Genomic DNA, 25,771 nt, shown 5'->3' with positions numbered 1-25,771 from the left:
GGTGGAAGCTCCAGAGATTCCCTGTTCTCTCTGCAGATCCTTGAGTGCTTTGCCCATCCTGGGGGCACCAGATTATTGGGGGAACTGACTTCCAAACTTATGGGTTTTCCAGGGCTCATACTCCCCTGCATTACATTCCAGACATTGAATTGGCAGTCAGAGCAGAGCTAGGGAAAATTAGAGGTTGCTTTTGCTTATTGGTCCTCTCATCTGTGTGTTTGCTGACAAGTTTTAAAAATTTTTCTACTTGTAAAAAAATGTGTGATAGGAAAAGGGGCAGACTTTGCCTGAATTGTGGTTTGAAGGTGATGGGTGAATTTCAACAAAGCATTTTCTCTCCAGGGTTTATTATTTGTATAATTAATACTTGTTAATGATTATAATTATATATAATCATAACATGTTGTTATTATTAACATAATATAATACCCTTGGTTTCTAACCAGATATCAGGAGTGATCTTATTCCTTAATTTCCCAAATTGTCCTGTTCTTAAGATTGTTGTAGTGGTAGGAGGCCCTTTTCTTATTAGGATTTCTTAAAAGATTGGGAAATCCCGCATGAAAACGTTATAGCTTGCTCTCTAACCAGCATCTTTGTGGGCTGCAGGTGAGAGCCACCTTGGAAAAAGTAAGGAAGCGGATGTACGGAGACTATGATGAAATGAGACAGAAGATTCGGCAGATCACCCAGGAGCTGTCAGTAAGTCAATGTCTCGGTGACGTGGGCCTGTGGAGGGGTGACAGAGCCTAGAGCTCCCTCTCAGTGGCTAGTGTCGGAAGGCATTTGAGTTTATGATGTTCTTTATGAGTGGGATCATGTTTTAAATAAAGGGAATTTTATTACAGAATAAAGTTTATCATTTAAAGGATTTTTTTTTTCTGTGCAAGAATACTCTTCCTTATATAAAAGTATTCCCTCCAAGTTCAGGAAGAAGACAAGGAAGCCAGCTGTCACCATATTAATTATCATTGTGTTTGAGGTGCTAGCCAGTGGAATTAAACAAGATAAATAAATTTAGAGGTATAAAAACTAGATAGGTAGGTATAAAACTATCACTATTTAAAAACTATATGATTATGTACCTAGAAAGCCCAAGTGATTCAATGAAAAAAACTATAAACAATAAAAGAAGTCTGTAAAGTAGCAGGGTGAAAAATTAATAGATACAAAGAAAGAGGTTTCAGTGTATAAAAACCAACCAGTTAGAAGAAATAACAGCAACAACAACAAAAAGAACCTACCAAATATCTAGGAGTAAATGGTAACCAGTGGAAAGACATACCACGTGCTTAGAATAGAAGATTCAACATTATAAAATGTCAGTACTATCAGGCTAATATACAAATTTAAGATAAGCCAAAACACCAACAGATTTTTATTTTAAGTTGTTTTTCTACAACTGGAACCGGTGATTTCAAGGAATATAGAAAATAAATATGAATAGTTGGGGAAATTCTGGGGGGAAAATACCAATGAGGGAGACTAGCCCTGCTACCATTACAAGAAACTGAAAAAGCCCCAGAAATTAAAACAGTATAGTATTGGCACATAAATAAATAGGCATCAATGAAAAAAAAATCTAGAAATGTATCCCAATGTGTGACAAATGTAGCATCTCATATAAAGGGAGGAAAATGGACCAGTCAGTGTATACTGTGGTGACAACTTATGTGCTGTTGGGACAGAATTATATATGAATCAATTCCAGGGAAATTATATCTCTACAATAGAATATAGAGTTGTAAAGAGAGAGAGAGAGAGAGAGAGAATGAAAAGAGTGACTAAGCTCGTCAAAAGGAGATGGAACGATTACAAAGATTATAGAGTAGATGATGAAAAAGCAAGATTCAAGATAATGTAATGTAATGTAATGCTACCACTTATGTAAAACAGGGAGGGTAAATAAATGTATTTAGATAGTTTTGCATGTGCACAAAAAGTTGCTGAAAACATAATCAAGAAAGTAATTAACAGTGATTCCTAATTGAGGGGAAATTGGGAAAGGCGGTAACGAAGCAGATGAGACTGGGAGATTTATTTTAGTGCATACCTCTCACACTTTTTAGAAGTTGAAACTATGTGACTGTTACTGCATCAAAATTTAAGAAAAGACAACCTTCCTCTGATTTAACCAAGCTAACGCTTGTGAGAAAAGTTAAAAAACAAAATTTGTGATTAATAATCTTGAAGAAAAAAGTCCATGTGTCTATGACATATTCTCCATAAGAGTTAGTCATTGCAGGACCGGAGCACGGTTACAACAGCCACACATCAGAGTTTACTTTACGGCTTGGCTGTGAGAGTATCTGCTTAAGACCTACTGCCTTGCTTATAGGGGCAGGGGTTTATAAACACATCCACCCAGCCATTCTCCCTGGCACGTAGGAAGCGATTTGTAAAATTCTCTCCTACTAATGGAAATTCACTCGGCTAGCCAGTGACGGACACTAACAACTTTAATTAACGCTGAAGGATTGGATTTGCAAAGATGAATAAACAGGTCTCGGCTCACCCTTGTTGTCTCATGCCAGAACTGTCACAGGAGCTTGTCTCTCTGCCTACAGCCTCCTCCTCCTCCAGGCCACACCACACACTGCAGCCAGACTGATTGCTAAACTACTGCTGTGTGAACACGCCCTGAACAACAGCACGCCACCTGCTCCGGGTCCTGGCGGGCTGTTCCAGCTCTCTGTCCCATCCCCAGGGTGCACCTCCTGTATCGTGCTGGCTGCTTTCTGTGGCTCTCACAAGGATCACCCTTGAGCCCACCCAGATCCCTTCCCCTAGCTCTGCTGCCTCCCTGCCCCTCTCTAGCCAGCCCTCCTAAAAGTTCTAGCTCAAGATGGGCCTCTGATGAACTCTCTCAGAGTATCAAATGCACACACCCAACCAAGACAACCCAACAACAGCAGCAGCCACAAAACAACTCTTGAGAATGGGGTGAGCCCAAAGTACATTCTTTCTAGGGTGGGTAGAAAGAACAATAGGGCCAAGAAGATATTCCAACTGGGTTCGAGTCCCAGCCGGGCCACTTCTTAGCCCTTTGTGTGCCAATTCCTTACCTTCTCTGACTCTGTTTCCTGCCACATAGTGTTGTGGTGAGGGCGGAGGCCCAGTAGGTGAATGTGTACAAGTTATCCGAAGGGAAAATCTTCTCGTCCCTCTGGTCTCTGGGTCCTGCAGATGTTGACTTTTTAATTTGAAGCTGTCCATGAACTGTCACTGAGGTGGATGTGGCTACTGTCAGGAGACTCTTCCAGCCCACACGAAGGTTACTGGGGGTGTCCGGGCTGGTTTTGTGAAACTGTCTCTTCTCTCTTCCAGGTTTCACAGGCGCAGAAGGACTACCTGGAGAATCACATCGAAACACAGTCGTCGGCCCTGGACAGCTTTAATGCCACGAACTCAGCGCTGGCATTCGACTCCATTGACCTGCAGGTATTCCTCTCGCGCTGGTCGGTGGGGGGGGGGTGCCGTCTGTTGGAGGGCAGGCAGGCCTAACCAGAGTGGCCCCGTGCCCTTGTAGAAACAAATGGGAGTCACCGAATGTACTCAGCTCCTCACGCAGAACCCTTTAAGCTTGGCTGCCGTCAAGGCTGAGCAGGGAAGCCAGTGCAGGAAACTGAGGGAAGCGCTTCCAAGCTGAGCCTCTAAACCAGTGGTTCTCAACCTTCCTAATGCCGCGACCCTTTAATACAGTTCTTCATGTTGTGGTGACCCCCAACCATAAAATTATTTTCGTTGCTACTTCATAACTGTAATTTTGCTACTGTTATGAATAGTAATGTAAATATCTGATATGCAGGATGTATTTAGGCGACCCCTGTGAAAGGGTGGTTTGACCCCCAAAGGGTTCGCGACCCACAGGTTGAGAACCGCTGAAAACCTGTGTTGCAGTTGTTGTTTTGTCCTCATTAAAATGGGGGTTCAGGTCCTGAGTTCCATGCTGGAGATGTCGCTTGCTCCCTAGGTCCCCAAATGGTCTTAAGTGTCAGTGTTATCAGCACCACCACCACCCCCCCACCCCCCGCCCCCTGTAGCTCTGGTTTACAGGAAGTTCCACCCAATCACAGGACAGAAGGCAACCTGTGTTCATGACTGGCTGTTAAGCACTTTTTCCTAATTTAGAAATTATTTTGCATGAAAAGAAATAATATCCATTTTAAAGAATCTCTTGTTTAGAGATCCTTTCTCTAAAGCCTCAGGATCTTACATTTGTGCAACTGTGTGTGTCCACTCCTTCAAGGGGCTTGCTCTCTTGATTAATTTGATTTACTGGGAGTTTACTCTTTAGATGCTGCCCATTGCTGTTCTTCCAACTGAGCCCGTCCCCCCCCCCCCCCCCCCCCCGCAACTAACATGCAAATTAATTTGAAGATGATCAAAACAAAGCATATATTCACCTGAAGCTGCGTCCCATCCTTTGGCTTTAGTTTAAATATGCAAACAGTAGTTTCTGCCCCACCTCCAACTATATGTGGCTCTTATCTTTTCCCCTCCTCTTAAAAGTTCCATAAGCTATTTCACATCCTCTCTGGTTCCATATAAATAGCTTCTCAGATAAGCAAATAGATTTCCATGTTAGGGTTACCCACTTCCCCTAGAACCGGGTGTTCTCTAATAACAGCTGCTGGGGCAGCCTGGCCGCAAACAAAGCCAGGCCAATGCCCCGCAGCGGGCCTGGGCGGGCCCCTTGTTTGGATGTGTCTGGGAGCCCGTTTCTGGTGGGGCCTCTGTGTCCCACCCTTTTCCTGGCTCTCCATCCCGCATGCCCGTTCCCCTAGCCGCAGGCCAGGCCCTGCTGGATCCAGCAGCCTTTGTGTTCCCTGACTCCTGCCATCAAGGGGGCTCGCCAAGGCTCCCTCCCCTTCCCTCTTGGACATCTCATTCCCAGCCAGCTAGGAGACGCTGTGCCTCACCCGATTTCACACCTGGTCTGTATCTATGCTGTTTCTGGGCTTCCTTCCCCATGATCCTTCTGATTTGCTATCTTGCTGTCACTTCAGGCATTTACTTCAGAGGTCAGCTGTTAGGACATGGTCAACCATAACCCAGGTACTTGACTGATTCCCAGTTATGGTCCAGCCTCTTAGCCTTGGGCCAACAGAGGAACCATATAAGGAAAATATTAAAAACCATTATCAAAAAGGAGAAGGAGAAGAAGGGGAGGAAGAAGAAATAGGGGGGAAAGGAGGGAAAAAAGGCGGTAAAGAAAGGTACGACCTCACAGCCAGGAGACACCTGAGTCTGAATATAGTTGGCTTCTTACTTCTGCAAGGCCCCAACCTCTTCCATTGTCCATTATGCCCTCTTTTCATTGTTATGTACAGCAAGGTCAGGCCCTTGGTCTGATTTCATAGAACATCAAAGCTGGAAAGAACTGTTGAGATGATCGCCAACCCCCTTGTTTATGTATAAACAGACTGAGGCCAACAGAGGGAAATGACTTTATCAGGTACCTAGCTAGTGGCAGAGCCAGGGCTAGAACACGGGTCTTTTGGTCCAGAGGTAGATTCATGAGCAAAGAGTATCTACAAGTATCTGTAGAGCCAGTGGGACTTGGAAAGGGGTGGTTGGGCCACATGGTTTCTGTATCCTCTGGCAGCTTCAGTGCTCTGTGATTCCATGTGTCCAGTGGCTCCCGTGTTTATTACCATTGAAAATTCTTTCTCTGATTCAAGTATGTTTAGGAATGAGGCTTTTTATTTAAATCGGAGGCTAAGGATTTGGGGCACCTCAGAGACTGATCATCTACAAAGAGGACAAAGGGTTGAGAAAGTGTCCAGCACCAGATCTTCTGATTTAAAATGGTAGATGGCCAGGGGAGGCCCTGGGAGGTGCTCAGAGCCCAGTGTCCAGCGGTAGGCATTCTGGGCTCTGGAAGAGAGTTAACCAAGTAGAACGTGAAGCATTAAGGAGCAACACTCTTCATTTAAACATTCTTGCTGCAGTGGGTGGCCTGGAGCAATAATCAACAGGCGTTTGACACTTGTCAGACACTAGTCTGAGTCACCGAACCCTGTTCCCTGGTGCTCCTTCCACACCACCTCCTCGACCAAGAGAGGAAGGTGAAGCAATGCGGGTGTACAGCAACCTCCGCCACACTGTCCCTGTCCTGGCAAGCAGTCAAAGCACAGAAGTGAGGGCCCCTGCAAGAAAAAAAAGGAAAACATTTCTGTTCTACAAAATACATTTTATTTTCTGATTCCATTGTGGGAATTTGGGAAGTATAGAAAACACAAAGAGGAAAATAAATATCATCCATAATCCTATCACTTATGGAAAACCATTATTTGGATTTGGATGAATTTCGTGCTAGTCTTTTAAAATTTTCTTTGTGTAAACACATTGAACAAACGCTTATACATTTTTTTTTCAAAATGAGATTGTTCTATACTTACTGTTTTCAAACCCATTTTTCCCAAAGTGAAATTATGTATTATGAACACTTTCCTTGAAAAGCCTCCATTTTAGTCCATTTCCGTCCATCCTAAGCAGTGGCAGGGGCACTGGCAGCAGCAGTGGGGTGTTATGGGGAGGTTCTTGGACCATCCAACTACAGGGCCACAGAGCTCTTGACCACCAGGGGGGCCCTCAGCCCCTCAAATACCAGCGTCCTGGGTTGGCATCTCGGTGGCCTGACCTCTATTTCAGTGGTTAACAACAAAGATGTCCTAGTGCGTGCATGACTCTGGTCATGTTTTCTCACATCACGAGATCTGTGTTTTTTATTTATTAATTTTTAAAAATTTTCACCCCATTAGAAAACGCTTGTGGATGTTACTTTGGAAAATAGCAACATTAAGGATCAAATCAGAAACCTGCAGCAGACATATGAAGCGTCCATGAACAAGCTGCGGGAAAAGCAGAGGCAGTTAGAGGCTGCGAAAGTTGAAAACCAGCTGCTGAAAATGAAGGTAAAGTAGGGCGGGGGGTAGATTTCTTACTAACTTTTCTCTTCTTTCCTTCTTCTCTCTCCTCCCGTCTTCAGCTCTTCCATTTCCTTTTCTCTGTTCTCTTTGTTGAATTTTCTCACCCTTTTGGGATCAACCCCAGAGGGCTTGGCTTAAAGGCACTAGGAAGTTTCTGTGCTCACAAACGTCAGTCTAGATTAGGGTGCCCATAACGCTCCTGCTGGGCGCCCCTGCCTTGGGCCCTGTGGCTTCCAGGGCTGCCGAGACAGTCACTTGGCACTGCTGTTAGTACTGAGAGGCACTTGGGATGCCCTCAGGTCTGCGATTTCAGCAGCTTCACTGTTGAGGTTTTCTCTGAGGCCCCGGCTTTTCTGTGTGGTTTGATAAGAAAGAGCTGAAGGGCACACAGGAAGACAGCCGATGGTGGCCAAGGACTCCGGGCAGTGTCCCTCTTGCTCACCAGGCTGTGCTTAGTCCACTGCTGGGTTCCTCCTGCCCTCCCACATTTGAAACCTACTTGACCCACCCTGTACTCAGTGTCTACGGTGTGTCTGTCCTGGACGTTCCTGTTTATTCCAGGGCTGGCATCCGGCGTCTGGGTACATGGTTAGGCAGTTTGGCAGACTGGCTCCTTCCAAGGAGACCAAGCGCCTAAGTCCAGCCTGCAGTTGCCTGTTTTAGAGACTGACGCTTTACTTGACCCCCAAATAAATAAAGTTACAGGAGTCAGAGCGTTTCACATCACCTGGATGCAGAGGAAACCGGACTTGGGTGACGAGTCATTTCCGAAGTCCGTGTTTGCAGTGGAAATGGGGTGCAGGATGCATTGGGTCTCTCTCAGCTGATGACAACTCTGTTCAGGATTTTCCATTTTGTGGCTTCTGGGTACCAACGGGTATCTAGGGACAAGAAGAGTTAGAGGGCATCTTTGCAGTAAACATCATGTGACCTGTTGAGGTTGAAGTACACCTCACTTATCCAGGGTTACATATCCAGCAGACTCAGCATTCTGGAACAAGCGGTAGCTGGAAGGAAGGGCTGCAGACAGAGTGAGGTCAATGGCATGAAGTTCACAGGCAAGAGCAGGGCCACCTCCACCTGAAGCCCTGCCCACCCACCACTCCACTGACTTTTCTCGTCTCCTAAGCTGGGTCTGCCCGAGGCACGAGGAGCCCCCAGCTTAGTGTGGCCCAAACCAGGTGGGAATGTTCCAAATGCAACATTTGGGAAAGCACAAAGGCATGGAAAGGATGAGTCCGAATTTCTTACAGGAGCTTAAGTCTTTCCCAGCTATTTATTGGTTAGTGCAACCAAGGGGGCAGCTTCAACTCCATGTGGCCAACTTCTCTTCAACGGCCTCCCTGCTTTTCTGACATAATTTGCGTAAAGTAATAAATGAACATACGGGGGGAGGGAGAGGGTGGAGTCAAGCAATAGGAAAGGTCATCTAGAGATATGCCTGCACCATTTTACATTCCCTGCAGCAGGGTAAGAGGATTCCCGTTTCTCCACATTTGGTTTAATACCTAGGTAAGTTTCCACCTCTTGAAAAATTCGCTCATGCAGAACACTTTTCCTGTTATCAAGTAAGTTAGTATAAGGTGCCACCTTTTAGTTTCTATGCACCTGTTCACCCCCTTTCCTTCTGCCTTCGATCCCTTTGCCCGTGAGTTCCTGCTGCCTCTGTCTTCTGCCGAGCCCGGGCCGGTGGGTCCCCTCCTCTGTGTGTCCACCCGTGGCACGTACAGAGTGAGAAGGGCTGACGCCCTGGCACCGGCGAAGCTGCCGCTCTGAAACGGGTGTCTCTGTAGATGGAGTCCTCCCACGAAGCCAACGCCGAGGTGTTGAGAGAGATGACCAGGAAGCTGTACAGCCAGTACGAAGACAAGCTGCAGGAGGAGCAGCAGCGGCACAGCGCCGAGAAGCAGGCGCTCCTGGTACGTCGTGGTGCCGAGAACAGAGCAGAGCAGGGCTTTTGGTTCCGTATTGTCGCTGAGGTTCAAACGCGGGGGTAGGCAAAAGTAGGTCACAGTTGTTAGTATGGAAAATAATTCGAGAACAAATAAATCATAATGCAAACTCTGTGTTTGCATACTCACAACTGTATTCCTGCTTGTGCCCCACCCTGTGGTAGGGTTTCTGGTTGGAGTGAGTTGGTGGACTAACTACTATTGTTTGCTCATCCACTCCCTTCCCTTCTCCCTCCTTTCCTTTACTCATCTCCCTCCCTTCTCAGAATAGCCCCCAGTCTCTGGCTCTAAATCCATCCCTTTCTCTCGCTAATCTGACCATTCGCCAGCATCCAGGCAGGTCCTGGGCCTGCAGCTGTGTCCTTCCTCTCCCCACTTGCTCCTCTCTCCCCGGAATTTCCTCCTTCCTGTCCCTGATCCTACCCATGTTCCCTGGGAGCCGTGAAAGTGAGGGCCTGCCATTCCCACAGCCGGCAGCATCCTGCCCTTGGGAAGCCCGCACGCTCTCCCCGCCCTTTGCGTGGCCTTCTCTGTACCCCTTATTGGAGCCAGGCTGTATGCCTCACACCTTGGCTTCCCTAGGACAGCATTCGTTTCTTGAAGGCGGGGACTCTAGGTCTGCCCTAACCTGTGTCCTTACAGGCGTCATAAATGTGCCGAGAGATGGACTGAGCTGGTGCTTTGCAATAAGGGAGAAAGACGTGGGCATTCTGCATTCAACTCCAGATCTGGCCTTCATCCCCTTCACGTTGTTGGCACATACACTGACATTCTGAGTGTCTAGTCAAGGGCTAAGTAACCTTCACAGGCTCATCTTAGATATAAAGACTCAAGGGGAAAAAATGACTAGGCTTATTAAAAAGCCACGTGATGCAGCTAGGCCCCAATGTCATGCATTAGCGGCATCGTTAGCAACACCCTGGTTGGTAGTCTAGGGTCTCCATGGCTCTGCTGAGGACAGTGTGTTGCTTTTGCAGGAAGAAACCAATAGTTTTCTGAAAACGATTGAAGAAGCCAATAAGAAGATGCAGGCGGCAGAGATCAGCCTGGAGGAGAAAGACCAGAGGATTGGGGAGCTGGACAGGCTGATCGAGCGCATGGAAAAGGTAACAGACACAGCTCCTGTCTATTCCGCTTGCCCGGATGCCCGGCTTTTCCGCAGCCCCCCTGTAGGCCTGTGTGAAGGCCTCAGACGCCCATAGCACTGACAGCTCTCGGCCCTGCAGTGTGTGAGTTCAAAGAAAAGACCCAACTGTCAAAGTATGGGAAGCCCACGAATGTTCTAATTTTTCCCTGGTGACCATTTTAATGCTTTAATAAGCATTACATATAAAATTATTTACAAAAATGAATATTTTAGTTGCTCTGCTTTGCTGGGCCCTTAAGCATGAACTTAGTTGCATGGTCAAGTCCTGTTTAGATGTTACATATGCACCCCAAGCCTGTTGTTTCTGGGAGTGTGTCTGAAGGGTGGCTTTTCTCTGACACCCCACATTTCAGAGTGGGGGCAGCACATTTCTCTGTGGGTGGGGACAGGGGCTGCCTGGGGAAGGCAGGCGCTCAGCTGAGATAATGAAGCCTAGAGAAAGGGAGGAGGCCAGAGATTAGGCAGAAGTGGAGAAAAGGGAAGAAAGGGTGGAGAGAGGAAAGAGAAAAGGAAGGAAGGGAGGGGGAAAAGAGGGGCCTGTGACCTTTAGCAGGTGACAGCTGACTTCTGGGAGAGGGGTGGTGGCTGCGAGCCAAGCCTGGGACTGATTTCTGGAAAATGGCTCACATGTGAGTTTGCAGAACAGTGGTGACCTGCCAGGACCCTGACGTATCAGCACCCCGCACTCATGCTGGGTGCTGAGATTCTCCAGGTTGATGATGGTGAGAGGGGGGATGAGAACGTGAGCAAGGCCAACATCTGGGCTTCCTAGCGATTCTGAGAAGAGGTCTCCTTACCCCCATGTCTGCAGCTTAAGCCCCTCCCCTGACAAGGTGAGGTTGAGCCTGAGTGGGAAGGGCATTGAATTCAGTGCCATGGAGCTTCGGCCTTGCTGGGGTTCCCCTCTGGGGGAATATTGGTATTTGGGAGGGACTTGAACAACTAAAGAGTCAATGACCATTTCACCTCTACCCTGGAAAACAGAACCTGTCCTTTATTGAAGAGAGGATGTGAGGTGGTAAGACCGTCAGTGTTGGTGGGAGGTGGTGACAGTGAGGATCAGGCAGCAGGGGCGTATTCTAGGACTCGGGAAGGAGAGCGGGCTCCATGCTCCTGCTCTCCTACAAGAGCAGAAGATGCCCATTCACACACACGCTCCCTCCAGGTGACAATTTGCACATTAGGCTTTTATATATATAGATTATTGTGGAGGCCACAAGTTCTAAAATCAGTGTGTTGGCAGGGCTGGGTTCCCTTTGGAAGCTCCAGAGGAGAACCATTTCCTGGCCTTTCCTAACTTCTCAGACCACTCATATGCCTGGACTCATGGCCCCTCCCCCAGCTTTGGAAAAGCAGGTAGCATTTCCAATCTCTGTTTCTCTCTGACTCTGACCGTCCCTCCAGGAAGGGCCCAAATGGATAATCCAGGGTAATTTTCTGTTAATCACACCTGCAAAGTTCCTTTTCTCAAGTAACATGGCATATGCAGGTTTCAGAGATCAGGATGTGGACATTGTTGGGAGCTGTTGTTCTTATGACCACAGTATATTTTTACAGGTGAACATACCTATGTAACCCCCCCCCCCCCCCAAGTTAGTCTATAGGCAATATAGAGCCTCGTTAGTTGCTACAGAAAATAATCAAGAATTTTGCAGTATCACGGGCCACTGATAGAGAGTATTGATTATCATTATTTAGAACTAAAAATTTCACAAGGCATCTGAGCCTAGGCTGACAGAATACTGTGAATGGCTTTATCCAAGATGTTTGTCTCTAACTCATAAATATGCCTGGAAACACACGCCAACAAATTTGGCGTTTTTGAGTTCGTTAGGACTCTGGTGAGTGGGTGGGTACAACTCACAGTGTGTTGCATATGGACTTGAGCTCCCCAGTGCTGGAATTGGCAGAGTACACGTTCTCTGTCCAACTTGGTGTAATCCATTGGGGAACATGCCAGTGTCTGTCTGTTTTAGGAACGCCATCAGCTGCAACTACAACTCCTAGAGCACGAAACAGAAATGTCCGGGGAAATAACAGACTCTGACAACGGAAGGTAAGATGCAGTGCCCTTTATCTCGTGGTGGGTTTTGATGGTGGACATGCTGTGTGCTTGTGGGCTCACTTGGTCCTGTCATTTTTCACTCACCTGGTCATCTCTTCCTGCAGAAAACAGTGCTGGAGAGCTTCCCGTATGGAGCTGGTTTCTTTAGGAGCCTAACAGCCACATCCTACAGCTGTGGCACACGTTTTAATTTTGCACTGTCACAGTGCAAAAGTTCAGGCTACCAATGTTCTCCATAACCTTGAACTCCACAGGATGCACCCTGTTGATGAGAAATCATCAACTATGATTAATATCGTTGCCATGGAAGCTAACTTTAAAATGTCGTTCTGTGTTTCCAAACATTGCTCGGCCAAATCTTGGCTTGTCCCCTGTCTCTGAGTGTACGAAGCCCTGCGTGGAAAATGCAGAAGTAGTGCACAGACTCTTCTAGAAATCAAAAGGCTGAAAGGCCTTGTGTGGCCCCTTAGTGAAGGGGAACAAGGTTGGGATGATTTGAGCATTTGGGGCAAGTTCTTTATCCTCCCCGAGATCTGGGAAACGGGAATTCTTTTTTAAAGGAGGAGGGGGTTGTGCTGATCATAACAGCGTCCATCTCACTGGGTTATTATTATGAGGGACATGTTGAACGTGCTGCCCGCCACATAGCATTTGCTGAAAAAATACCCGTTTTCCTTCCTCTTATGCAGCTTCAGAGTTTGCGGAGTTATAGGGGTCTTGCCTGGTCTTTATGTAGCGCTGAGGAGGGAACTGGCAGAGGTGGGAAGGGGTGAGCTCACCACCAGACCCTGCACCAGTGGTCCAGTCCAGGGCCCCCGAGAACAGAAGGGCCGATCTGCTGGGTCCTTTGGTTTCTTTGAAACCAGCAAAGTCAGAGAATAATTTTTGCTGTTTTAAAGCCAAAGTGTGAAATGTTGTACGATGTAGTTCAGTCTGTTTTGGTGAAGAGACGGTCTTTCAACCTGTTTCCCATTCTCCCACAATAATCTCACATAGAACAAGGGTGATTCCAGCCTTCCCAGGGCTCTTTTGGGAGCTCTCATTTCAGATATTCTGTTGTGTTGCTAGATGCCTCTCCTTCTCCGTTCCCTTAATCAGCGTAACTTCCTGGATGTCCCAATATCATATTAACTCCAAACAGACAGCCTCTCATACCAGCAGATTCCCCTCGGTGCCTGGAAAGTCTAACTGTCCTTATACAGAGGAAACTTACAAGTGGGAACATGAAAAGAGCTCTCTAGTCCTACGGTGAGGGGGTTGGTTGAGGTAATCGCCTAGGACATGCATCTTGGCGTTGCCCTTCTTGTTCTTGGCAACATTCCTTCCCAGCGGTGACTCTCGGTGCCGTGCCGCTGCTGTGGTGTGGGACTCAGTGGCTGTCTCCTCTGTTGTGTTAGGTATCGGCAGCTGGAGGAGGCGTCGGCCAGCCTCCGGGAACGGATCCGACATCTGGATGACATGGTGCATTGCCAGCAGAAGAAGGTCAAGCAGATGGTTGAGGAGGTAAGCGCTCGTCAGAGGTCATGGGCCGGGGTTGCTTCCGGTGGTGAGGACATTTCAGCTCTGCAGCCAGATCTGACCTCAGCTCAGTGTTCTGGGGCTCACAGTGGACGCGCTCAGGTGACCTCCGTCTTGGCCCAGAGTGGAATTTCCTCGTATGTCCCCCCTGCTGATTATCCCTCCAAAAGAGGATCTTCTCCAGATCAGAGGGTGACAGTTAAAAAGCCATGCGGTGCAGGGCATAACTCACCCACTCTTAGAGGACAGCAACACCCTCTACCCTAGGCGGGTGCCTGCAGCCCAGGGAGCAAAGGGAAGTTTGACAAGGGAAGTTTAATTCAGCTCGGGTCTCTACACTGCCCCCTGCCTGCCTCCCCTGGCTACTACTCATCCTTTCTTCATTTCTGGTGTGTGTCTCATTCCCTTTTCCTGCCTGTTCCTTTCTCTTTCTTCTGCCTTCTCCTCATTCTCTTCTTCTATTTCTGTTTCAACATCTTTTCATTTTCCACCATCCTTTCTCTCCTTAAGTGCCTCTGTGTGAAACCAAGTTGTCGGTTTACTATATGCTGGGCATAGCTTACTATTCTATTTTTTCTAAATGAAAAGACAGATAAGTTGAATATTTATATTCTCTAAGAGGAAAACAATTCTTTTAATCCGTGTTAATGTAATCTGTCTTTCTTGTGGTGATTGCTCAATAGAAGAAAGTTTATGCTGTTGTAAAGCCAGTAACATATTATTGTAATTTTTCTTGCTCAATTAAAAAATCAGACAGAAGCCCTACCTGGTTTGGCTCAGTGGATAGAGTGTCAGCCTGTGGACTGAAGGGTCCCAGGTTTGATTCAGTCAAGGGCACATGCCCAGGTTGCGGGCTCAATCCCCAGTAGGGGGCATGCAAGGAGGCAGCCAGTCAATGATTCTCTTTCATCATGGATGTTTCTATCTCTCTCTTTCCCTTCCTCTCTCTGAAATCAACAAAAAAATATTTTAAAAAATCAGACAGAAGAAAAGAACAGTTAGTACTAACAGGTTTATAAAAATTCTCTAGGGTCTAATTCTCTAACTTGCAAAGAAAAGAAAATGGTTCAATTTAGTTAAACATGTGGATGGCAGTGAAAAAACTGAAAAAAAAGCTTTTCCCCTTATATAAAGCACTACTCTGAAAAGTTATTTCTTTTATTATTGATTTACTGAAATTAAAAGTATATCTACTAATACATAATTTACGCACATGACACAAATAGAAGTTTAAAAGTATAAACTGTAAACTGTTGGAGATATTAGTGGCGTGGGCTTAAAGTCAGGGAGTTGTGAGGATGGGGGGGACACTTTGTTTTTTCTTGTGTGTAGGATAAACATATGCGTTAGATAAAATTTGCTTCCCAAACAAGGAATCCAATCACATGGAGTTGAGTCCTGTGCGGATTATATTGGCTCCTGTGCCAGCCTCGGAAGCAGTAGAATAAAAGAACAGACAGCTAAGGTTCAGACGAGGCAACCACACACGCACCTTCGCAGCCCCTTTGCACACCTGAACGGGAGCACTGCCGGCATCAGCGATGGTGGATCCTGCCCAGTGGCACACTAGGCCGATGTCAGCAGTGTGTTTCCCAAGGAAGAGCATCATGTTGTCACAGTTAGCATCTCAGGGAGCCATGGCTGTCAGAGCATAGCTTTTCTGTGTCTGACGTGAAGTCTAGGGCAGGGCTGTTCTCATTTCCCACCTGTGGCTCCTTATTGTGGAACGCTGCAGTTCCCCCACCTCACCACAGGGTGGTGCTCTGTACTGATCTCGTATCTAATATTAGAGAACCAGTGACTAAAACCTCAGACTGGTTGGCTTCTGATCAATTATTATTTGTAATGTTTATGATTGGTACCAAAATCAAGAGATACTTTTTAAAAAGACATTTTCAAAGAAGTTTAGGATTTGCTGTTTTCTAATTTACTTCTGGAACATAATGGAACTACCAATTTGAAGGGAGTGGAGTGGGCGAATATCTATATATGAAAATAAGGAAGCATATAAAGATCACTTTCCATGTCCTGCCTTTCTACCTGTGATTGTCTGTCTCCCAAATGAGCTTCCCTGCGTCCCGATGATGTGGTCGGTGAGACCCAGACACTGGAGTGAGATCACAGGCTGAAATTTAGGATGGCACCGTCAGAGGGAGCCTCACTCAGGGGCCTGCTGGATTTCAGCAGTGGATGGAGACTTAGAGAGAGAAAGAGGCTTTTAATTCTAAATGTAAACATCTAAGTCAAGTAGTAAGAATTAATGTGTCTAGTACACTGTGTTAACTTTACAACAAAGGGATGGCTTAGAATCTTAATTGCTGTAGCCGTTTATGTGAATTATTTTTTAAGTTAGAAACATGGAAAAGGGAATATTGACAAATGAGCACATTCAGAAGAGCAGGATCCGGTTGGAAAGGAGGTGAGAACTCTGGAAATTCAGGGAATGGTTGAAGGCTTTGGGGAAGAGATGGCCAAGGGAACTGGACGTGAGAGCTGAATTAACATCTTAGATAACGGCCATCGAGAAGAGGGAATATACCTGTTTTGTATCGCCATGCAAGGCCAGGCTGGAACCACTGGGTGGCACTTATGAAAGGCAAATTTCAGCTCTTGGTTCAACATAAGGAAAACATCCTATATAATAAAAGCGTAATATGCTAAGTGTCCGGTCGTCTGGTCATCCATTCAACCAATCAAAGCGTAATATGCTAATGATATGTTAAGGCTGCTCAACCGCTCGCTATGATGTGCACTGACCACCAGGGGACAGACAGTCGACAGGCAGGTTAGCTTTCTGCTGGAGTCTGGCCAATTGGGACTAAGCAAGACAGGCTAGATACACCCTGGATCCCTCCCACAGGTCCTCCCTGGCTGGCTAACCTCCCAAATCCCTCCCCAGCCCCAATTGTGCAGCAGTGGGGTCCCTCGGCCTGGCCTGCACCTTCTCGCAATCCGGCACTCCGCAGGGGATGTTGGAGAGCCAGTTTTGGCCTGATCTAGCAGGCCAGGCTGAGGGACCCCACTGGTGTACAAATTCATGCACCGGGCCTCTACTTTCTAATATTTGTTGCCCTGGAAGGTATTTAGCCCTTCACCATGGATGCATTCCTTATGACATAAGAAATTGAGATAGAAGCTCCTTATAAATAAAGAATTTTCTATTGTTTACTAGGCTGTGCCTGTTGTTATGATCACAGCATTATCATTACTTTGCCCAATGACCAAAATTGGCTAAATTATAACTAAATCACTTCAAGGCATTTGCACCAAATTTTAAAAACTCAGACTACTGCCTGGCCAGTGTGCTCAGTGGTTAGAGTGTTGTTCTGTGCACCACAGGGTCAGTGCATGTGCATGAAGCAACCGATCGATGTTTTTTCTCTCTCTCTCACTTCTTCTCTGTCTAGAATCAATGAAAGGCATATTATTGGGTGAGGATTAAAAACAAAGCAAAACAGAGACCCAGACCACTGAATCAGTTACTTGTGGAATCTTGGACTCTGACTTTAGAAGAGAAATATATTTTTATCCATGAACTCTGGATATTAAGAGAATTTGACTAGAAACAGAGGCAGCAAATGTCAGGGTCCCTTTTCCTTCCCTCCCAGGAAGTCTGAAAGCTTGTCAGTGTGGTAGCTTCACATTCACCAACGGCTGAATCTAGTCTCCATCCATTGTTGGTGTCATTTTTGTCCCAGAGTCTATGAAGAAACTCCGTTTATTAAAAGGATGTGCTTCTTTTCCTAGCTCCAATCATCCATGAGGTCCTTGGAATCTTAAATTGTTAGGCAATATATTTCCTTCCACCTCAGTACAGTGCAATTTCTTAATAATAACAATCTGAATAAAACATAACCAATAAAAAATATATAAAAACAACAAAAAATAAACAAAAAAATACCCAGCCTACGTTTTGTAATCCATAGCTCAGTAATTGATTTTCATTGTGTGGGATAGTATGTTTCAGTAAGGACTTGCACATGTAAGAAAAGAGCAGAATGGGCCTTTTAGAAATGAAAGATTAATATATATCTGTGGGGCCAAGTTCATTGGACAAAGGCAACTCAAAGAATCTTGTGTGAAGTGTGGGACCAAATACCCCCACAGACTAGATCTTTATTGGGGTGGATGTCAGGGACTGGTGTCTCCCTCCAACACTCCTTCTTCTAACTGGTTCTAACTCTGACGAAAAGAAAAAAGAGAACTAGCCCTACATATGCTCCTTAGACTTCAAAGGTTTGCCAGAAAATATAGAGGGACTGAAAGAAATAGCTCTTGTGGGGAAATTCACTCATCCCTCTGTCCACCAGCTACCCACCAGCACTCTCCGTGCAGGGCTGGGACAGGTGGGGAGGGGCAGGTGTGGCTCTGCATCTCCCCAGCAGTGTCATCCATTGGAGCTCCAGAGTAACCCTCCTGCTGGGGTGTCCTGCTTCTGTTGGAAAGCCCCACGGGGGTAGGCCCTGTGCCTCAGTCAGGCTGCATTCTTGAGCTTTCCCTGAAAGGAACCGGGGGCCCAGGGAGGAGCAAAGGGCAGGGCGGAACCTTGACACGTCTTTAAGTGTTAAGACTTTAGCTGGCCCTTCAGAGGGTCATTCTCACCTCTTTCCCTGTGCTCACCAAGGCCCAGTCTCCTGCCAACCAAAGCGGTTTTTCTGCCAAGGGGAAATGAGCTGGAGGAAAAAACAAGTTCTTATTTGCCCTCGAAAAGGGTAGACGTACATTTTTGCCAATGGGCAATGATATTGTTCAGCTGAATACACGGTAATTTAATAAGAGTTCCTTTGCCTTTTCGGCCTCAATCATAGGCATCCTTTTGTTTCATCATGGCCTTCTTCTAATCTCCCATTGTGTTTGTGATGGGTGAAATGCAAGTGTCTGAAGAGTTCCAGAGAAGGCATTTTTCCTGAGTTTTCCTTTGCAGAAAGCAATTGCACCCCCGACACCCTTGTATAATTTAGATGTTTAATGAGCGCACAGGTGCAAGGAATCGATTTCCTTGTTAGTGGCTCTCCGTGCAGGCAATGCATTAGAATCACAGGGAAGCCTTAAAAAAATTCCAGAACCCAGCAGATGGGAGTAGGAGGGAGGGACTGGCGATTGGGGGTATTTTTGGTTGGTTTTTAAGCCCCACAAGATTCCAGTATGCAACCGATGTTCCGGGTTCTTACAACAGTGGCATGCGTTTCCATGCTGGGTTTTCAGGTCATCAGTGCATTTAGCCAGCCTCCCTCAGGAGCTGTTGTGCCTGAGGTGAGAAGCTGGCAGTGAAGCTGGTAGGAAGGGCTCAAGGGAAGAAAGTGCGAGAGATGGGTCAGCAGGGACCAGGAGCACTGAAGTGGGAGGCTGGTCCAAGTGTGTGACCGTCTGAAGTCCTATCAGCCCCATCTAGACAGCTCCATCTAGAAAGCCCCATTTAGATGGCTCACTCTTTTTTAAAAAAACAAAAACATTTTATTGATTTTTTACAGAGAGGAAGGGAGAGCGATAGAGAGTTAGAAACATCATTGAGAGAGAAACATGGATCAGCTGCCTCCTGCACTCCCCCTACTGGGGATGTGCCCGCAACCAAGGTACATGCCCTTGACTAGAATCGAACCTGGGACCCTTCAGTCCGCAGGCTGATGCTCCATCCACTGAGCCAAACCGGTTAGGGTGATGGCTCACTCTTAATAGCTCTGCTGGCCTGGTGGTGTCCAAGTAATAAAACTTCCCAGAGGCTATCCATGGCCACCTAGAGAGAAGTTGTTACTAAGGCAGGTATATTTAGGCACACTCGTTAAACAGATAATAGAGACTTAAAGGGACAGAATCCAATTGCAGTGGAAGCCGAGAGCTACCACTAACAAAGAGACCAGAAGTGGTTCGCATGGATCCTCTTCCTGCAGTGCTTGTGTGTGCACATGTATGGCCTTGCCCTGGTTTAAATTACTCACTTCTGTCTACACAGAAGACCTTACTTTTGGCCACACTGGCCTTCTTTGGAAAGAAAAGAACACGATACCTTGTTGAAATCATAGTATTAACAATGACTTTGTCTCAAGTGCAAGACGAGGCAGAACATTTTTGCAGTTCCTCAGAAATGGTTTTGAAAGTATTTGATTATCATTCTTTAGATTTTTAAAGAGTGAATTTCTTGTAATAACTACAGTTTTTTGAGGAGACAAACTGGATGAGGGAGAATAGATGATGAGTAACTCTTTGGGGAGTTGAGGTTTGAGTTACTAGTTTCTGTCTCTTGAGCCAGCCAGCAAAGCTGGGCTTCTCTTTTCTTTTTTCAAGTCCCCATAACTTACCTTCCAGGCCCCGAATCTGTACGCACCCCCTGCATTAGAGACCCGGGGAAGTAAGTAAGAGGAAGGAGTCAACTTTATGGGTTTACAGGGAAAGGTACCTAGACTGGAGGTGAGCATGGACTTTCTAGATGCAGACATGCTTGCATTGACTAGTTGTGGGACCTTCAAAAAGTTATTAGTTTCTTGTCTGTAAAACAAGGTTAATAACAGTATCTATCCGAGAGGATTTTTTGTAAGAGTTAAATGAGGCGATGTACAGTTGATTCTTGAACAACACGTGGGTCCAAAATTCGTGTGTAACTTTTGACTCCCCCAAAACTTAACTACTAATAGTCTCCTGTTGCCTAGAAGTCCTACCTATAACATAAACAATTGATTAACACATATTTTGTATATTATATGTATTATATACTGTATTTTTACAACACATGAAGCTAGAGAAGATAAAATATTAAGAAAATCATAAGGAGAAACTATATTTTAAGTATTTATTGAAAAAAATCTGCATATAAGTGGACCTGCACAGTTCAAATCTGTGTTGTTTAAAGATCAACCCTATAGAAATATGTTCCTATTCATTGGAACATAGGAAATACCCAATAAATATTAGCTGCTATTATTATTATTATTACTACTGCTTCTACTGATGGGTGGGTCCTTGCTGTGAACACCAAAGGTAAAGTTAAATGGGTTAAAAGCAAAAGCCGCTGGGTTGATTTTTTGACCAATACACAGGACTGCCCTTCTCTCCTTGGGAATCTTATGGATCTTTGGGTAACCTTCTTCCTCCTCCTGTGCTTTGGGCTGCGTTCTAGCTTAGCCATCTGTCCTTTGAGTAGAATATTTATACACAAAGCACATTTTAAAAATAATTTTTATTGATTTTTAGAGAGAGGGGAAGGAAGAGGGAGAGAGAGAAACATCTCTGTGAGAGTGAAACATCGATCAACTGCCTCCCACATGCCCGCTACTGGGGATCGAGCCTGCAACCCTGGCATGTGCCCTGATCGGGAATCGAGCTGGCAACCTTTTGGTGCACGGGACGATGCCTAGCGGACTGAGCTACACTGGCCAGGGCTATACACATAGCAATTTAAAAAAAATCAATTCTCTACATCCCAAGAATCTTTCATTTTAAATGGATCAGCCATTTATTAGCAATTTATTTTGAAATGATCCTGCGCTGTGCTGAAATGTACAACACCAAGGTACATTTTTGCCAAATGCCCTGTGTTTGGAGGACTCCGTGTGATCTCCAACACTGACAGTTAGCCACGTGGGGGTAGGGGAAGGAGCCACAGCACTGAGCCCGCGACCCTAACCCACCCAATTCACCTGTTTCCAGATCATGTCCCACGAGCTCTTCTCCAGATTTAGTCTCCGGCTCTTTGGAAGATGATAAATGGTAGCCTGCCCTGGGTTGGAAGCGGTTCCCTGTATTGTTCGTGATTAGAAGAACGCTTGCACTCTCTGCTGGGAAGAGGTGGCATGTATCTGATGAGCCGATGAACAAAACAGGAAGGACATGCTATTGAAAGGAACACTTGACCATGGGGGGCTCTTATTTGTGGAAACACCACATACTGTAACGTCAACTCGTACAGCCCCACACTGCAGAGTCAAGAGGGCTCAAAGATCCACAGACCATTTTTTAGAAACTTGGGTTCCTAGACATCAAAGAAGGAGCCACGATGAAAAATAGTCCTAAATATAATTTGGAAAGTGCCAGGTGGAGGCCGGTCGTCAGGTCCTGGAGAATGGAGCCTTTCGTATGGAGAAGCTGCCGAGGACCCTGCTAAGGAGACGGGAAGTGCTGCCACCAGATCACACCCCAGAAAATACAGAAGCAGCCGAGTGTCCATGTAGTTTGACTTTATTTATCTGTGAGTGGTGGCCCAGCGGATGTCCTCTCTGAGTGGAGAGCAACAGCACTAGTCAACTTAGCACTCTTCCTGTTGGTTTAAGGAGAGTTTGGTTGGCTTCTGTCACCACTGGCATTTTGCCTGAATAGACAGTTCGACTAACTTCATGAAAAGGAGAAGTATATCTGATGATGAGAGACATGTATTCGGCTGAAATATATTGAAGTGAAATATGCTTCATGCTGCTTTATTTGTATGGGGTGCTGGTATCTCGTCAAAACGTAGTGTTGCTTAAATCTAGTTAGTAGTAGCAGCGGCAGTGGTGGTGGTAATAATAGTCAGTGGGTGGTATTAGCCCACCTACGCTAGTAGACTGGGTTAATGGAGTGAGTTCATTAAGGGGACAGCGTCAATTTGATGTTGGGTAGTTGTCTACTCCCACCACTTCTTCAGAGCAAGGTGGACAGGCAGATGCTTTCTTGTCAGTAGTTGCCTTGGGTCTTCCATTGAGATGCTTCTGTCCAGCTTAAGCATGTAAGCAGTGGACGGGAAAGGAAGCAGGTGAATAAATTTCCGGATTAGTAATGAACTGTTAATGCAGTTAATCTACCTGGGTATCCTGTATCAGCGCAGGTCCCCAGATACTCTACTGGGAACTCAGACTTCTGCTAGGGAGATTTGAGTCAAATTTGAGATTTGCTGACCCAGATGTCACTCTAGTGTTGTAACCTACACTGTTTATAGGGTTACATACCTTCACTCCCCTCATGTTTTTCTAAGTCTCTGGTGGAAAAGTTCCTGGCATTTGTTCTGTGGCATAGATTCATTACCCAGTTTCAAAAAAAAAAGAAAGAAAGAAAGAAAAGAAAAGAAAGAATATGAAACGGAAATGTCATGACTTGTAGAGAAAGTGGGTCATTCAGGTGAGCCTTTCTCCCAGAACCGTGTGCTGTCCTCCTGCCCTTGGAGCTTCTTCCCTCTTGTGGGTGACAGACAGTCCCTGGAGGCCAGCTAGGCTTTATTTTGTGCAGAGGGGGTGGGGGGGCCTTGATTGTCTGCAGGACCCTGAGAGCCTCCAATATGTTATGCCCTCAGTGCCTCATCCACGTCCCCCTAGAACTGGCACTAGCTCCTCGGCCAGTTGGTGGTCTCCTTGACCTGGGTCCCAGCCTGACAGGACCTCCCTCCACCTGCCCCTCCCTCCTTTGCCTGTGTCCAGTTCACACTTTGCTGCCAGGATTGTGATATGGTGTGAACTTGATTTATTGCCTGTCACACCTGAGTTAGGTGTTCACATTCTGCTGCACCCCACCCATGCTCCTCCCCTTAACTGAATCATTAGATTTTGGCTCTTAAGGCTACAGTTTTGTCTCCTGGTCACTCAGGCTTCCACCCAAAAGAGGTGCTACTCAGAAATATGAGGCAGAATGTATTTATAGTAAATTAAAATGTTACAGTTTCAGATCCTAGTGTTTAATGTTGTATTACTCATGTCTTTATTTTAAAAATCTTAGATACTTTATCTAAAATGTGGTTTTTAGAAGGTATCAGAAAGCTCATATGTGTGTGAGCCTTTCTTTGATGCATTGTTGAAAGGATTACTGCAGTCTCATTGTGTGACATGTACTGATACGTGTATTCACCATACAAATTGTCCTTTCAAGGGAGAAGGTCTTTTCTTTGTCAATGTCACTGAACCCATTTTCTCTTTGTTGAGATTGTTTCTAGTTGGCTCTGCAATGTTTCTTAGAGACCAGGTGCCCACGATCTTCCCATAGAGAGTGTGTGAGGCTCTGCTCCTGTCCAAGTGGCTACCACCTACTGGGTGTTTCTCAGGTTTCAAGGCTATGCGTGTAGACCTCACAGTCCCACACACAGTCCCACACACACTAAACCTCTAGGGAAGGTATTATTAGCCCAATTTTTTTTGGCATAAGAAACTGAGACTTAGTGTCTTAAAAAATAAGTAGCCATCTATCTCTTAGCAAAAGATGTTGGTGTCGGGTTCATTGACTCCAAAACTAGCATTCATTCTTTGCTTCTTCTATTTTTTTAACTGGGGGGAAAATTTTAAATGCAGAAAATTACAGAGAATTATTAAAACAAAAACCCTGGTACTCTCCTCTAGAATTGACAATGTTAACATTTTGGCATATATTTCAGATTTTTCTAAATAAAAGAAAACAGTACAAAAGGGAGTTTTTCTTTTTATCCCTCTCCAGTTCTGATCTTTTTCCTTCTCCCCCCTCCCTCCCTCCTCAGAGGCAATTTGGTCTCTATGCAGACCATGTGTCAATGCTTTTACTACCTATATATGTGTCTATTATCAGCATATAGCTTAGTTTATTGATAAAAGATGTATGTACATTTTTATTTATAATATATAAATAAGTAAAATTTATTGTATATATTTTGCAAGTTCTTTTCCCAATTTTGTTTCTGATGCTGTTACATATAAACCTAAGTTATTCATTTTAATGGCTCTCTAATATTCCACTATGTAAATATAGGATACTGTATCCTAACGATAGACTTGAAGCATTTTTCCAAATTTTTATTTTTTTACAAACAATGCCAAACATGTCTCTGTGCTTCTCCAATTGGGGAGTGTACTTAGAGGAGGAATTGCCAGGGCCTGGGGTTGGCACAATTTCACCTTTGCCGGGTACTGCCCATGGATCTCCAAAGCAGACATACACTTCCGCCCGTCACGTATGTGAAGGTGGATTTCTCCACACCCTCACACCTCCTGGCACTGTTGGACTGTAATTTTTGCCATTTGTGAAATAGTATCTCTTTGTTTGGGTTTTAATTGCATCAGCCTGATTACTACTCATTGCGACTGGCGAGGTTGAGTGTCTTCACAGGCTTATTGACCATTCAGGCTTCTTGTCTGTGAGTTGGCTGTTCATATCTTTGTTTATTTTTCTCTTTGGTTGTTTATCTTTTTTCCCTCTTGATTTGTAGGAACTCTGAGTACTATCAATATTCATCATTTATCAAAAAACATTTTGATGCCATTATCTTCTCCCAGTCAGTGTGTTTTGCTTGTTTATGGTGTCTGGTGTAACATACATGTTTTTAATTTTGGTATAAAGTTACTGATTTTTTGTGCTGTGCTACGTGTGTCTGTTTGTTTGTCATAGGATATTTTTATAATAGTTTTAGAGGTCTGTTTTTATCTCTCGGTCTTTAATTACACCCCCCACCCACCCACTCATACCTTCTCTTCCTTTTTCTCCAGACCTGTCTATCCTATTATGTTGTAATACGTCCTACACCTACCTGTTTTGTTTATTTATTTGTTGTCTTTCCCTCCACTAGAATGTAAGCTCCCCGAGGGCAGTGGCTTTGACTGTTTTGTTCATAGCTGTATCTCTAAACCTGAAATAGTCACTGCCCTAGAGGAGAAGCTCAATAAATATTTATTGAACAAATAAATAATAATCATGTGGAATTTATTTCTTGTATATGTGATATGAATAGGGATCCATTTTGGGGGGGCGGGGGGAGTGGGAGATCATGGAAAGCTTGTTTCTCTAACAGCATTAACTGGATGGCCCATCCTTGCCCCACTGATTTTTTTTCATGCCACCTCTATCATTGGAGATGTTTCCCTTGTGCCACTGTCTTTAAACATTTCTGTTCTCGCCCAGCCGGCGTGGCTCAGTGGTTGAGCGTCGAGCTATGAACTAGGAGGTCACGGTTTAATACCCGGGCAGGGCCTGGGTTGTGAACTCGATCCCCAGTGTGGGGCTTGCAGGAGGCAGCCAATCATTGATGTTTCTACCTCTCGCTCCCTCTCCCTTCCTCTCTGAAATCAATAAAAAATATACATTAAAAAATATTCCTGCACTCCTGCCCTTGTGCTAAAGTCTGCGGGGAAACCCAGTCCTCAGGGTCAGGAGTGGGGATGCGGGTGATGAGCCAGGTCCGATTGTGCCCTCAAAGGGCTTTCTGGTTGACATTAAAACCTATGAGAACTCAAGGCAGAAT

General features: G+C 45.4%; 1 protein-coding gene across 3 annotated transcripts in view; it reads left to right on the top strand.

The window, feature by feature from the left end:
- The window catches only part of MYZAP (myocardial zonula adherens protein), an 87,910-nt gene that overhangs the window by 31,588 nt on the left and 30,551 nt on the right, over positions 1–25,771 (top strand). For 2 of the 3 annotated variants that reach the window (XM_070421908.1, XM_070421919.1), the window contains 7 exons: positions 610–702; positions 3,328–3,441; positions 6,768–6,920; positions 8,729–8,854; positions 9,865–9,993; positions 12,011–12,090; positions 13,497–13,602. In XM_070421908.1, coding sequence (XP_070278009.1) covers positions 610–702; positions 3,328–3,441; positions 6,768–6,920; positions 8,729–8,854; positions 9,865–9,993; positions 12,011–12,090; positions 13,497–13,602 — 801 coding nt within the window. Of the gene's footprint in view, positions 1–609; positions 703–3,327; positions 3,442–6,767; positions 6,921–8,728; positions 8,855–9,864; positions 9,994–12,010; positions 12,091–13,496; positions 13,603–21,258; positions 22,011–25,771 lie in introns of those variants that run through there. The other variant, XM_070421930.1, reaches the window with a different exon arrangement.

Source organism: Myotis yumanensis, unplaced genomic scaffold (genome assembly GCF_028538775.1).
Source record: "Myotis yumanensis isolate MYYU_CA2020_CCGP unplaced genomic scaffold, mMyoYum1.0.hap1 SCAF_1, whole genome shotgun sequence".
Classification (NCBI taxonomy): domain Eukaryota; kingdom Metazoa; phylum Chordata; class Mammalia; order Chiroptera; family Vespertilionidae; genus Myotis; species Myotis yumanensis.
Note: the sequence above shows the minus strand (reverse complement) of the source record. Positions and strands in the feature narration are given on the sequence as shown.